Raw genomic sequence first — 15,589 nt, 5'->3', positions numbered from 1 at the left:
AGAAGGGACTACTGGGATAATGGATGCTGGTTAGCTGGAGCTAAGAAATTAGCAGTGAAGAGACCAACATCACTGAGGTGAGATCTTCTGAGAAGTATTTTCTAAGAGCACAAAGCAGCTGTGTCCCATAGGAAGCCAAGGTTGTCATGCTGCTGTAGTTGGTAGTGTAAGAGTCACCCAGGTGGTACTGGCTTTGAAGGTAGGAAGGGGTCATGAAGAACAGTTGAGGCTTGGGACTGTGAGGCCATGGAAGGCCATTGGTGAAGGTGCAGCCTCAGTTGCAGTAGATTGCCCAGGACTGAAGGGGTCATATGGAGGAGTTAAGTCTTGGCACTGAGCATGTGAGAGGCTGTTGGTGAAGCCTAGGTGCAGTTAAAGACCCCAGCATACTGGAGATGCCAGTACCATGGGGTGCTGACCAAGAACAACAGCAGCAGTGGAGTGGATCAACCTGAGCTTAGAGTGCTAGAGAGGGCAGAGCTGGAGAAGTGATACCAGCCCTTTGGAAGAGCCCAGAAGATCATGTGTGGATCCCAGACATTAGAACAAGAAGCTGTGAAGCTGAAGTTGCCTTGGAGACCCCAAGATGTTAAAGATGCCAGAACTGTGGGATACCTGCCAAGGAAAGCTGCTAACAAGGAGTGGAACCAGTGCAGGAGAAATAAGTTTGTTGCAGTCAACAAAGATGAAAAAGGAGCTGGAGATCTGAAGACTGCTTTGACATCAAGCATGGAGATACAGAATTTGGAGTTTGCCCTGCTGGATTTCTGTCTCGCTTTCGGGATTACAGTTAAATGATTGGGTGAATGTCAGAAGAGACTTTGAACTTTGGACTTCTAACATTGTTGAGACTGCTATAGACTATGGGGACTTTAGAAGTTGGACTAAATGTATTTTGCATTATGCTATGTTTAGGTGTGGCCCCCATATACTCATGTGTTTGAACAAGCCTATGAGGGCCAGAATGTGGAATGTGATGGTTTGTATATGCTCAGCCCAGGGAATGGCACTATTAGAAGGTGTGGCCTTGTTGGAGGAAGTGTGTCACTGTGGGTGTGGGCTTTAAGACCCTCATTCTAGCTGCCTGGAAACCAGTCTTCCACTAGCAGCCTTCAGATGAATAGATAGAACTCTCAAATCATGCCTGCCTGATGCTGCCATGCTCCCACCTTGATGATAATGAACTGAAACTCTGAACCTGTAAGCCAGCCCCAATTAAATGTTGTCCTTTATAAAACTTGACTTAGTGTGGTGTCTGTTTACAACAGTAAACCCTACCACCTAAGGAACTGATTATATCAACTTACAACATAATTTTTGTTGTTTTGATATTTTTAGTATATAAGTCAGTATTGGTCGGTGCTTCTCAACTTTCTGAATGTACTGACCACTTAATACAGCTTCTATTTTTATGGTGACCCCCACCATAAAATATTTTTGTTGCTACTTCATAGTAGCAAATTTTCTACTGTTATAAATTGTAAATATCTGATATGCAGGGTTTCTGATATTTGACCCCTGTGAAAGGATTGTTCAACGCCCCCAAAGGGGTTGTAAGCCACAGGATAAGATTGTTTATTTCACATAGGTTGGTTTTCTGTCAGTAAGTCAACAGGATCAGTAACCTGTTCTTATCTTACTGAGCTTTAGGCAGGTTCCTGTTGTCTGGTGGAGGCTGGAGGAGAGTTGACAGTTTCTCTGTGTAGCCCTGTCTGTCCTATAGTCACTTGGTGCCTGCTAGGTAGGCACTCTGCCAGCTGAACTATATCTCCAGCCAGAGGCAGTTCTAACCAGGAGTGCATTTCGTACATGAATATACTGCATCTCTGTAACAGTGTTTCTTCTACAATCCTGAGAGTCTTCTTTGGGCTCATTGACTTACCTGCTGAACAGTATTGCTTAAACACATTGTAATGCTTTTCATTTCTAATTCCAGGCAGCTGAGGCAGTGCCTCAGTCTGGTGATTATTTCAAAGCTTTTGGATGAAAAACATGAAGATATTCCTAACCCCAATAATCTTCAGGTAAAAATATATTTTGTTTCTAATAAGTCGGAGAATTAGTGAGATGTTGGGAAATATAAATTTATGAATTCTGAATCATGTCCTGATTAGCTGGGTGTGGTGGCTCATGCCTTTAATCCTAGCACTCTGAAAGCAGAAGCAGCTGGACCTCCAAGTTCCGAGGGCAACCTGGTCTACAGAATTTCAGGACAGCTAGTGCTACACAGAGAAACCTGCCTCAAAAACAAAACAACAACAAAAAAGTCCTTATTAAATTCAACTTTCAGGCATGATACTGTTGATACAGTCTTTAACATGATACCTAATAAAGAAAGATTCAGGTTTATTAATCTGTAATGGAGATGGTATGCCTCTATCCTATAGGATAGTTACAGACTGATGAATTAATCTGTAAATAAACTATTGAGAAAATCATAATGTGCCATTATTAGCAGTTGTGACATTGAGAATTTATTCAGTGTTCCAAGATCCGCAGTGTGATGATCAAAGTTTCGGAGCTATTAACCACATCTTATACCTGTTTTTAATAAAAGTGGTCTTTATAGATCCTAGAGCTTAATGTGGTTTGCCTCCAATTCTTGACAGTAGAGATATATATGAATATGTATAAGTAGATCATACAGGAACATCACTCTGGGTTCTGGTGACTTTGCAAACAGTGATAGTACTCATGGGGCTGCCTTTTGTTGGATCTGAAAAATTACAAAACTTATCTGGGTGTGTCTGTATTATTTGAATTGCAGTTCACTATAAGGTAATAGGTTATATCCTAGAAATAGATGAAAGTGATGTTCTACTATGAGAGACATAATCTAGTTGTTTAGACCAACATGTAAGAATATGCACATGATGCTGTAGGACAGAACTAACTTCCAGGCTAGTCAGGTGGACATGGATTTGGTCATAGATACATTGGCTCCATTTTTGAGCCATCGGGATAATTAAAAGCCTTCAGTGCATCTGCTGATATTTATAGCCAGCAAAGGATCCAGGCTAGCATTTCTGCTGTTGATCTTACTAATGTCCATCTTGGCTATCATATTTTTCTATATCTGTATAAAAGAGAACAGAATGAATGATTACCTATCAGGCTTAGTGCTCAGTGTCAGCCAGACCTGCCACTCACAAGTAGCCCAATCAGCCTTGAACTCCAGTGATATCTCCTGCATCAGCCTCGGGTTGAGATTTTTAAATATGAGTCACCACATTGGATAGTGCTTTTTTTTAGAATTCAGTGACCTCAATTGTGATATCATTTGATATTATTCTAAGCATTTATACTAAATTACTAAACTGTAACATAAAATACCTTAAGCATTAGAGAACTTCAAACAGAAAAATGGGTCTCATAGAGCTATGAAGCCAGAAAAGGAGCAGGAATGAGAATGGGTACACTGGAATTAGTTCAAAAAAGAGCACTGCACTGCTTGGAATTGACCAGTCTCTATTCTCTTGATAGATCTCAGTCCTGCATCGCTATCTAGTGCAGATGAAGCCTTCTGATTTGTTGAAGAAAATGGTCTTGAAGAAAAGGATGGAACAGCCCAGTGAAGCTATTGATGACAGTGTTCATTTAGAACTTGAAAAGCAGGTATCCAGAGCTAGAGCTCAGAGAGTAAATAGAGCATCCAGTAAATCATGTTTTAGAGTTTGTTGCTTTCTGGACATTTTCCAGAACAGAGGGAGAGTTGGGGTGTGAGGATCGTTGTTAGTAATGTAATATGCTCTGCTGTGGCCCAGTGTTTAGCAATTGTAAGGTCATAAAAAGAAAGCACTTCGTTTAGAAATCAGAAAACCTGGTTTAAGTATACAGCTTTCATTCCACACAGACTAAGTGAAATCCATCTTTCCTGAGCAGCTTTGCTAGTCTGTAGACCGGGGTGGTATTTATACTTGCTTTTTCATGGGTAGTAATTTTCTCCATCTCTCTAACAGGCATATTACCTGACCTACATCCTTCTTCATTTAGTTGGGGAAGTTAGTTGTTCTCATTCCTTTTCATCTGGACAACGGGTAGGTAATATTTAGTGTTATTATACATAGGTGTTTCCATTTGTGAAACTAATGAGCATATGTGTGTTAGAAGAAAACTTAACTGGTTTTGCTCTAGAAATCAGTGTGTGTTATGGAGGGTGGGGAATCATTGTAACCTGCAACTATATCTTGGTGACAAGAATTATTTCTCAACAGTTTTGTTGGGGTGGGGGGAGCCCAGGGACCATACCCTGGCAGTAGCATAGCACACTCCCAAGATACCAGGCACCAAGTGGACGAGCCCTTAGATGCTTGTTCCCACTTATTGTTCTTTTATTATTCATTTATTCATTCATTTATTTATTTAATGTATAAGAGTCCACTGTTGCTCTCTTCAGACACGCCAGACAGGATCATCAGATCCCATCATAGATGGTTGTGAGCCACCATGTGGTTGCTGAGAATTGAACTCATGACCTCTTGAAGCGTAGTCAGTGCTCTTAACCATTGAGCCACTTTCTTACTTTGAACCTCCTCTATTCATTTTGTTTTCCTTTAGAAAATGAAAATGCCTTTTAAAATACGTATTTAGAGGGACCAGGGAGATGCTTAGTGGTGTAAGGTGCTTGCTGCCAGGTTTGACAACCTGAGCTCAATCCCCAAGGCTGACATGGTAGAAGGAGAAAGCCAATTTATGCATTGTGTCTGACTGTCACGTGTATGCACATGTACATACACACAAATTTTTTTTAAGATTTATTTATTTTATTTAATAAGTGTTCTTTCTGTACATGCACCTGCATATGAGTGCTGGGGTTAGAGTAAATAAGTTTGATTCTCTTAATAAAAGCCTATGCTTGCTGGCTAAACGGGCTCAGACCTATAATCCAGAATTTTGAGCCTGAGAAAGGAGTAAAAGCATGAGTTTGGGCCTGGACTGTATAGTGAGTTCTAGGCTGGACTATATAGAGCAGTGCTTCTCACCCTTCTTAATGCTAGGACACTTTAATACAGTTCCTCATGCTGTGGGAACCCCAACTATAAAATCATTTTGTTGGTCCTGAATCATAACCATCATGACCTTGCTTTTGTTACTGAATTGCCATGTAAATATCTGATATGCAGGAGCTCTGATAAGGGACCCTCACCCCCAAGGGGTCTCAAGGATGGCTTCTGTAGAGTGATCATCCTGTCTCAGAAATAGAAACAAATAAATAAAAAATCAAATAAAACCAGGTGTGGTTGGGTGTGGTTTTGTTTACCTTTAATCCCAACAAATGCAGGCATCTCATGAGTTTGAGCCCTGCCTGTTCTACATAATGAGTTCCAAGCTAGCCAAAGCTATATAATGAGAACCAGTTTCTACAATAATAAAACTTGTAAGAGACTGGCAAGGTGTTTTATCGGGTAAAGGGCTTGCTAAATAAGCAGTCCTGATAACCGGAGTTCACTTCCCAGAATCCATGGAAAGGGAGGAGAGAACCAACTCTATAAAATTGTCTTCTGACGCCCAACCCATGCACCATGGTGTACACACCCATGCACACATATGTCCCTATATGGGGGGGGGACGTGCACACTTGAGTGCAGGTGCCCTTGAAGGCCTAAGACCCCAGACCCATTGAAGCTATAGTTAACCGATGATTAGAAGATGCCTAATATGGATTCTAGGACCAAAATCTATTGAACCATCTCTCCAAACCCAATAAAGGGCAAGCATGCAAGAATTCTTTAAAAGTAAGAGCTAAGAGTACTGGCACATGCATGTTGCACCATTCTCTGTAGTCAGGAGGTAGAGAAAAGGTATTGTGAATTAAATTGTGAACACACGAGTGCTAAAGTCCACGTGGCAGTCAGTGCTCATTCCACCTTATGGGGGTCAGAGTTTAAATCAACTAGCAATGGATCATAACCGTTGTGTTCTTGTGGAAGGAAACCCCTTTCATAGGTGGAACTCCGTCAAGTAAGTTTTAAGCAATTCAGTTTTTTTAACTGCATAGTCTTGTTTTGCAAGACTTCAGAATTGTTCTCATCTGTTGCGTTTGTTTTGTTTTGTATAGAAACACTTTGTGCTGCTCTGTGGGGCTTTGGAAAAGCATGTTAAGTGTGATATTAGGGAAGATGCAAGACTTTTCTACAGAACTAAAGTAAGTATATTATTTGGAGTAGGTATGTAGGCATACATATGATTTGGCTGCAGATGCGTACTGCTACAGCTGGCTTTCACTGATGCTGGGGATTCGAACTCTAGTCTCAGGCTTACTTGCATAGCAAGCACTTTACCTACTGAGTGCCCTGCCTTCCGTTTTTTATGTATTGTTGATAATCCCAGCATTTGGAGACTCTTGAGGTGGGGTGAGACGGTGTGTGTCTGTGTGTGTGTGTGTGTGTGTGTGTGTGTGTGTGTGTGTTTAGGCTTGTGGGTATAGTTTAGTGTTACTATGCTTAAGGCTTGAATACTCAGCGAGATATATACTTATTTCAAGAACCATAAAAAGGACTTTTTAAGGTAAAGACAGTTTCATTCTATAACCTAGGCTTGGTTCAAGTTCATTGTTGTTGTTGAGACAGGGTCTTACTTTGTAACCCTTCTGGCCTGGGATTCATTGTGTACAGCAGGCTGTCTCTGAACTCACACAAATCCACCTGCCTTTGCCTTCCAAGTGTTTATCACAGGCATCTACCGCTGTGCCTGGCTTTCCTCGAGCTTTTGGGGTTTTGTTTTGTTTTGGGTTTTTTTGTTTGTTTGTTTGTTTGTTTGTTTGTTTTACATTCATTTATTTCCTGGGTTGGAGTGAGTGTGCACAGATTCCAGTGTATGCTCATCGGTTGGGGTATATAGGTCACAGGAAAACTTGTGGAACTTGGTCTTTTTATTCAGCCATGTGGATCCCGAGGAACAAACTTGGGTTATTAGACTTCATGGCAAATACCTTTAACTTTTGATCCTTTTGCCTCAGCCTCTTGAGTACCAGCAATGTCACTTACCACTCTGGGTTAGGATTTGGATAACAAGTCAGCTTCTACTAAGTGCTTTGCTTGCTGTGTTGAAAGTACAAGTAAAACGTAATCTCAAAGCAAATACATTTTTCCCTCTACTGTTTGTTCTGAAATTTCTGACACTCAAAGAAAATATCTTTAGCACTATTGGAACTTTTTGTTTTTCTCATACAAATTAAAGCCCTTTCCCGGGGTATAGTTAAGCTCCTGAGTTTGGATCCGAGCACACACATAAATAGGGGTGGTAGCACACAGCTATGCCCTAGTGCTGGGGGAGGGGCAGGGACAAGTGGGGCCCTGTGCTCACCAGTCAGCATCTAGCCAGTCTGTGAACTCAAGTTCAGTGAGTGATGTTGTCTCAAAAACTAAAGGTTGAAAATGATGAAGGTATTCTGTCCTCCACACACAGTTGGTCTCAGACACAAAGCCTTAGCCTCAGAAGTATATTCTGGAGTGTGACTAGTTACTGACCTATACATGCACTGCTTTTGGCTGACAGGCATCCTAGAAGGTTTAGATTTCAATTTTTTTTTTTAATCCTATTTGAGAGGTTTGTGTGTGTGCCACATTGCTCATGTGAAGGTCATAGGACAGCTCACAAGAATGGGTTCACTGTTCCCGTGATGTGGGTTTCACAGGTGGAACGCAGACCACCAGACTTTACACAGCAAGTGCTTTTGTCCACTGAGCCATTTCACTGACCTGGGTTTTGTTAAAGTTGGCCCAGCAAGGCCGTCCCAGAGCCTCTCTTAGAGAGTGAGCCACTGGCCCTATGTTCTGCTGCAGGGCATGATCTTGAAATAGGTTAGTAGCTTCCTGCTTCTCCAGAACTTCTGTAGACAAGTGGTGGTTGTCATTAAGACAGTTTTCTAAACTTTAAATAGTTAGAGAAAGTGGAAATTTTAACTTTGTTTTTGAGGCAGGGTTTCTCTTTGTAGCCCTGGCTATCTCAAGAACTCCTCTCCAGACCAGGCTGGCCACAAACTCAGAGATCCACTTGACTCTGCCTCCTGTGTCTTCCTGACTTATGGCCAGGAATGGTGGATCGCTTCTTTAATAACAGCACTTGGGAGACAGGTAAACAGATCTCAGTGAGTTCAAGGCCAGCCTAATCTACATTAACCAGTTTTAGGCTACAGAGCTACATAGTGAAAATATATCCCAAAAATTTTTTCTGGCTTGTTTAAGTATCTCATATTAGGTGTGGTAAAGCGTGCCTGCAATCCCAGTACTTGACAAGTGGAGGTAATGGTAATCAGTCAACCTCAGATACAAGGGGAAATAGAAATTTCTTTGAAGGCAGAGTTGTGGTTCTCTGGACCATCTTTAGTAACAGGAAGTCAGGCATGGTGGTACATTGCTGTAACCTCTGTACTCAGGAAGCAGAGACAAAAAAATTGCTTTAAATTTAATGTTAACTGGTCTGGAAAGATGTCTCAGTGGTTAAGAGCACTGGCTGCTCTTCCAGAGGTCCTGAGTTCAATTCCCAGCAACCACATGGTGGCTCACAACCATCTGTAATGGGATCTGATGCCCTCTTCTGGTGTGTGTACTTGTATACATTAAATAAATAATATTTTTTAATGTAATGTTAGCCAAAGCTACATAGAGCAAACCTATCTCATAAAATAATTTTTAAAAAGGAAATTAAAGACTGGAGAGGTGGCTTACTGTTAAGAGAACTGACTGACCTTCCAGAGAGTCTGGGTTAGATCTCTAGCAGTGAGCCGTGAACAGACATATACACATAAAGGAAGGAAAGTTAAGGATGGGTGAGATGGCTCAGACCTTTAATCCTAGCACTTAGGAGGCGGGGCATGTGATCTCTTGAGTTTGAGACCTCATAGGAAGTTCCAGAATAGCCACGATTATATTGCAAGACCCTGTCTCAAAAAGCAAACAAACAAGAAAATTAAGTCATAATTTTACATTTTGGATTATAAAAAATGATAATGAAAGAAAATAAGTTATCATTTGAAAGCCTCCCCAAAGATGAGAAACCTTTTATTGACATCAGTCAGATAGAACTGTTGGGTACAGGTCTGTGATAGCTATGAGATACGTGTGGGGTTTTTGTGTTTTGTTGAAGCAGGATCTCCCAGCAGCCCAGACTGAGTGGTCCTCCTGGGTGCTGGGTGCAGTGCGCTTCTCCATAGCAGTGACTGAATGCTTTCTGTCATGTTGAATTGAGTTAAGTGAGGATACTGTCATCTGATTACTTTTTCTTTTTCTTATTTTTAAGGTAAAAGACTTGGTTGCCAGAATACATGGGAAATGGCAGGAAATAATTCAGAACTGCCGGCCTACTCAGGTGTCATTTTATTTAAGTTTTATTTATTATGAAAACTCCTGCATGATGTATGATTTGTGTCTAAATTTTAGAGTTTGTTTCCTTTCTGTCCATTGTCCTCAGAAATAGCTTGCACCCATTTAAAAGTGTCATAGTGAATGAAATGCATGAGTATCTCATGAGTACGTCTAACAGTTGTTAAGATAAAGTACACCGTGCACATTTCACCACACTTTTTCTGCAGTCCCTCCTCATTACTCCACCACCTTCAGGCCTCTCTTTGCTCCCCTTAAAATGCCTGTTTCCTGTGGAGATTTTCCTCTTGTACATATTTTCTACATGTGAATAAACTGTGGTCTTTCATGATCAGCTTCTTTTACCTGACAATGATAAAGAAATCCATGTTGTAATATGTATATCTTTTCTATTACTAAATGACATAACATTTAATTTATTCACTTATAAAATGATCATGAGTTGTTTCTGCTTTTTGACCTTTAAGAATAATATTTGCATGAACATTTATGTACACATTTTTGCGAGTATGTTTTCAAAGGAAAACATCATGAGTATACTCTTTGATAGAATCCTGTGCTTTACCGAATTTCAGTGGTCAGTGTTTGTGTGCTTACAGTGTGGTCTAGCAGAGTGTTGCCTCTTCCTCTACTGCTAGCATTAGAGGTATGCACTCTGCCCCTGTTCATTCTGAACTGAGGACCAAACCCAGGGCTCTGTGCATGCTAGGAAGACTTCTCTCAGCTGAACCTGAGGGTGTCCTTTGTGCGGCATAGGGCCTTTTGTTGTTGTTTATTAAACATTTTATTTTGCATGTATGGGTGTCTTATGTTCATGTTTGTCTATGTACCACTTCTATGCCCTTGGTGGCCAGAATAGTATGTCAGTATAGTATGTACCTAAGATTGAAGATACAGACATTTGTTGGCTGCCATTTAGTGCTGGGAATTCAGATTCTCTGGAAGAATAGTCAGTGCTCTTATTTACTGAGTCATCTGTCCAGTTCCTTCAATAAAATTTTAAGGCTAATTTGCTGTGCCAATAATTGATAGCAAAATTTAATAATCAGTTTAGCACATTAATCTTCTTAAATGCATCCTTTGTGGGTGTGACCATGAGAAAATGCTCTGTATTTTTACTGCTAGATGACAATGTAGAGGTTATAAAATTAGAAGAAATTTTCATCTACACATGGTTGCTTTATGCTTTTAGTCCCAGCACTTGAAAGGCAGATGCTGGTAGGAGTCAGTGAGTTCAAGGTCAGCCAGAGCTACATAGTAAGACCCTGTCTCAAGAAAAAAAAAGATTGTTGTTTTCAGAGATGTGTATATATGTGTCATGATTTTACTAACTTTCATTATCAAAGCCTGCTGACCAGTAATTAGTAGTTTTAGAAGGATTAATTTATAATCTAATTAAAATTTTCTTTTTTTCTTTTTTTTTTCCCCCTCTTTCTCTTAAGGGGCAGCTTCATGACTTCTGGGTGCCAGATTCTTAACAGAAGTTACAGCAGCAAAAATACAAAACGAGAAGGGCCTTTAGGAGAGGATTACTGTGGGATCCAACTGATGCTAAGGAACACGGCTGTGTGCCACTTGCATATGTAGTGTGAGGCTGGTGATGAAGACTTTCCCATTCTGAAGCAGATATGAAATGCCATGCCCCTGACTGTAGAGGAAAGACCAGGGGCCCAGAAGAGGAGGGGAAGGAGAAGCAGCTGGTAGCTTTGGATCCAGCCTGCCCTTCCTAACACTTCTTGGCCTCTTGCTAAGTTTTCAGCAGTTATCTTATAAGGTGGCTTCACAGCACTTGGATCATCACAGAACGTAAGGAAGAAAAGTGTGGACCAGCTTGACTTGGACATTGAACAGAAGGCCCAAGTCCAGCTGGTTTTCATTTTATTTCTCTTTTGGTTATTTTAAGGTGCAAAGGGAAGGCTTAGAATAGAGCCCTATAATTAGAAATGTTGGTCTCTTCTATAACCCCATAAACAATAGGCAGTTTCAGCCCATATATATCTTTTAGTATTCAAGATTGTAAATCTGAGATTTTTAAATATACTTAAAATCAAGGAACAGACATCTGGTATGTTGTCAAACTGCCCTTAGAGGAAGAGATTAAACTACAAAGTAGTGGCTGTTTTTAAAATGCCTGAGCATTCATAGGCAGTTTGTTTAGGGTTTCTTGTAATGCATATATTTTTAAATACTGGTTTAATCATAAAATCTCAGCCAAGCTAGAATTCTGGCCATTGGTACTATATTACAGAAGTCTCTAAAAGTTTCCAAAATCTTTGTTTCCACAGGTATATAATTTAGCAGAGGCCTTGATGGTGTTTATTTTGGGTGTGTGTGTGTGGGTGGGTGTGTGTGTGTGTTTGTGTGTGCGTGTTTGCACGTGTGTGTTTGTGCACGCACGAGTGCTCATGCACACTTGAGTCTGTATCTTGAAGTTGTTGCACTTGAAAACCACAGCTGCTCTAAATTCTTTTAAACACTGGAAAGCCATCCTTTAGTTTAGATGGTAGAAGGTTAGCAGAGGTGCACATGCTAGATTGAGCCTTAGGCCCTTTGAAAACTTTGGTAGTGACACTCCTGCTGACCGTTGTCAGTTTGGAGAGGGTTTGCTTCCTAAAAAAGATGCCAACTGTTTATTCTTTGAATATCAGCTCGAGCGGCTTGCTGCCTCCTAAGCATGCTAATGTCTGTGTGGGTCCAGGTTGGGGAGGGGGTGGAAAAGGGAACTGGGCTCAGTGCTATGGTTTGAGAGGAGAAAATAAGTTCTGAGAGCTAACTTTCTACCTCTAAACTGAGGCTTAGGAATAAAAACCATTTTATCGTAAATTCTTAAATTCATCATCTAAAATAGCATTAGCAACTTTAGAGCTCATGTCAAGCATTGGGCAGTTAGAGATTTTATAGGGAAGACTACACAAATCACATTTTCAAGAATTGAGGCTGATCCAGGCTTCAAGAGTCAGACCAACAAAAGTTTTAGTCTGTGTTGAGTTTACTGGTAAGAAATTGTCTTGATGCTACCTCTCAAGGGTATTGTTACAAATGCCACTATGGTTAAAGAGATAGATACAAAGAGTTATATTTGACTGAAGCTTGAAACTCTGGCATCTATCTGCCCAACAGTGGGGCTCTCGCTCTGTAATTTAATACCTTGTAGATACATTATTTGTGTGTAATTTTATAAGTGTTCATATTTTTCTCATTTTGCATTGTGTAAAGTGTACAAAATCTCAAAGTATAAAAATCTGCTTATATTGCTTGTAATTACAGTGTGTAAATATTTTCTATTGTGTACATTGACGGGGACAAGTGGGTTATTCAGGTTTTTAAGTGATCCTTTTATATTGCAGTTTCAACCAATAACCACCCATTAAATTTAAAACCACTTTGATACATTCTTATTTAGCAGTTCCAATAATAAAATCTCTATTTTCAATTGTCTTTCTCCATTAGAGAAAAATACTTTATCTGTCCCTTTAAAATAAATGGCCAGCCATCAGTTTAGGCCTCTGTATGTATGACTGTGGCGGCAGTCTTCAGTCTCCGGGTCACAGTCCAGTCAGTATTTACACTCGGGTTCTCGTAGAAATGTTGTGATTCTATTTTAGCACAAGTAGCTCATGGTTTTTCTCCCAAATCAAGTATTTTCCATCTCCTTCTGAGTCCCCATGAGTCGTCTCCCTCTGCCTGTTGTTGCCCAGAAAATGGGATGGTAGAGAGGGAGGAAATGCTCATTGCACAGAGACTGTCAGGCCATATTTGGGACTTGGCAAACAAAGCTTGCACTGAGTGGTGGTGTGTTTGGCAATATTACTGTGCCAAAAATAATCCTTGTCTAATTTTCTGGATGTGTTTGTCAAACTTTTTACCCTTACTGCAAGCTGAAAATTAAAATTCTTGTGTTTATGCTTTTGTGTGTAACTGTTTGCCTTTTCTGACCTGCTTTTCTTGTTACCTGAAAATACAGTTCTATAATACATGTTAAGTGAAGAGGCTTTCTGTGCACAAAATCACCTGTGTGGCACTGAGTCAGTGTTTGTGCGTTGTTTTGTCCATGTCCTGATGGCAACGGTGCCTTTGTCACCTTTCGGAAGGTTGGCTTTTTTTTTTTTCTTAATGCAAGTAGTAGCTTGCTTTTGATTTCACAAAAAAAAGGAAAAAGAAAAAAAGAAAAAAGTATATATATATATATCTCCCCAGTAATGATAGGTAAAATAGTTACAACCCAGGCTCTGTTGAAGCATTTGGGGTTTTGTTTGTTTTTTGTTTTGTTTGCTTTTCCTCCCTCCAATCAGAATAGATGCAGTTGGTGGGGACAGTAATAATGTGTGGAGTCTTAAAACCAGGAGTATTTTTTGATTTAAAAACTGACTCATTGACAAGCAGCTGAGTTGGAAAACTTACTTGGCTTGTCTCTCAGGAGACAAGGGTCAAGTACAGGCGGAGGGGGGGTGAGTCAGTCAGCACAATTTAATGTGGTGGGTATGCCTACTCTAATGTGCAGGCGCACCTTATCTGTGCCTCAGTTTCCCCAGGGCATTCTTGTCAGCCAGTTAGTTAATCTACTAGCTCTTAGGCAGTAAATGCAATTTTTTCCTTTAAAATTTTATACTGTCTTGTTTAAAGTCTTCTGAATGTATGTGTATGTGTTATTAAAACTTTTTTCTCAGCTTGAACGTGTCTGGTAACATTTGATTGAGTAGTAGAGGTGGCTGAAATCTAAAATACCTACCCTGTTTTAGGCTTTTTTTTTTTTTTTAAAAAAAGCTTGATGCTTTTTTTTAATCTATGGAAAACAAAGTCATACCTCTCCACTCCAAAGTTCATGTTTACATAAACCAATTAATAAATTTGCTGTGTACTTTACAGTCAGGAATTCAATCACCTCATTCTTACGTCATTTGGCTGCTCTTGCCTACCTACATGTTAGGATTTGATGGTGAACAACACAATATCATGACTCTTACCTGCTGGTATCCAAGGAAAACGGACAAGAGAGGAAAAACATACCCTTGACCTGGGTGTCTTAAAATTGTAGAACCCAGAATCAAGCAAGGTGATGCCATCCAATGCAGGAGGGTTCAGAGCCCCTGCTGCCTGGCAGGCAGGTTTATGACATGCCAGGCAGAAAGGCCGACATCTCATAGGAGAAGCTTAGGACCTCAGCGTAGGCTCGGGCATAGTGCTGCAGCTGTTTTTCCCTTTATGGCAGACTAGGTTGGAAAGATGGATGCTGACGGCCCAGGTAGAAGCAGGTGTGAGTGTAAATACTAGGGGTAGTCACTGTTTAAGGAAAGAACCTAGGCTTGGCCTCAGGTCTCAAGATTCACCATACTGGCCATTTGACCTTTGTTGGCTTCCGAGTTTTTTCTGTTTGTTGGAAGGAATAACTATTTCTATGTTTGTGAGGAGTCACATACATGGCAGTCACTCAGCACCAGTTCCTAGCATGGAAAATGAACAGAACAAAGGAAGACAAGGTTCAGGCTGGGCGTTGTGACAGCCTTTATCCTGGCTCAGGGGGGCAGAGGCAGGCAGCGGAACTACAAGGAGAAACCCTATCTCATTAACTTTTTTAAAAAGATTTTTTTATTATGGGTACACTGTTGCTGCCTTCAGACACACCAGAAGAGGGCATCAGTTCCCATTACAGATGGTTGTGAACCATCATGTGGTTGCTGGGATTTGAACTCAGGACCTCTGGAAGAGCAGTCAGTGCTCTTAACAATGGAGCCATCTCTCCAACCCAAGTTTAATTTGGTTTTGTTTTGTTTTGTTTTAAGGACAAATTTAACGGAGCTGGAGTAGTTCAATAGTTAATATGACTTCTCTTCTAGAGGACCTAGGTTCAAGTCCCATCACCCATGTGATGGCTAACAACTGTAACTAGTTCCAAAGGACCCTAAGCCCTCTTCTATCCTTTACAGGCAAAAGACCCATGTTCATAAAACATTAAGTTAATTTTAAAAAGAAAGCTGGCCCAGGAGTAGGCACCTGTAGGTGTGCTCACTTCTAAATCAGGTCTTATCTCCCAACACCCATAGCTGAAGAGTATTGTTCCTTCAGACTCTGGGAACTCTAGATGTTCCCCTATTCCTGCTGCCAAAAATATGTTAAATAAATAAATAAACCAAGTATGCTGGCTTGGTGTTATAACTCATACCTATGATCCCAGCACGTAGGAGGCAGAGGCAGAAGGATCACAAATTTGAGGCCATCCTTAGTTACAGTGTGAGACATAGTTTTAACCACCAACCACCACACTCGCT

The 15,589-nt window shown here is 40.6% G+C and overlaps 1 protein-coding gene across 1 annotated transcript in view; it reads left to right on the top strand.

Annotated features, from left to right (window-relative positions):
• SLF2 (SMC5-SMC6 complex localization factor 2) overlaps positions 1–13,864 on the top strand; it is a 54,730-nt gene extending 40,866 nt beyond the window's left edge. The window contains exons 15-20 of the mRNA XM_080912098.1: positions 1,937–2,024; positions 3,484–3,615; positions 3,960–4,037; positions 6,059–6,145; positions 9,241–9,309; positions 10,766–13,864. Coding sequence (XP_080768224.1) covers positions 1,937–2,024; positions 3,484–3,615; positions 3,960–4,037; positions 6,059–6,145; positions 9,241–9,309; positions 10,766–10,801 — 490 coding nt within the window. The 3' untranslated portion in view covers positions 10,802–13,864. The remainder of the gene's footprint in view (positions 1–1,936; positions 2,025–3,483; positions 3,616–3,959; positions 4,038–6,058; positions 6,146–9,240; positions 9,310–10,765) is intronic.
• The last annotated feature ends 1,725 nt before the right edge of the window (positions 13,865–15,589 follow it).

Source organism: Micromys minutus (genome assembly GCF_963924665.1).
Source record: "Micromys minutus genome assembly, chromosome: 2".
In the NCBI taxonomy this organism is placed as follows: domain Eukaryota; kingdom Metazoa; phylum Chordata; class Mammalia; order Rodentia; family Muridae; genus Micromys; species Micromys minutus.
This window is presented reverse-complemented; position numbering and strand designations above follow the sequence as displayed.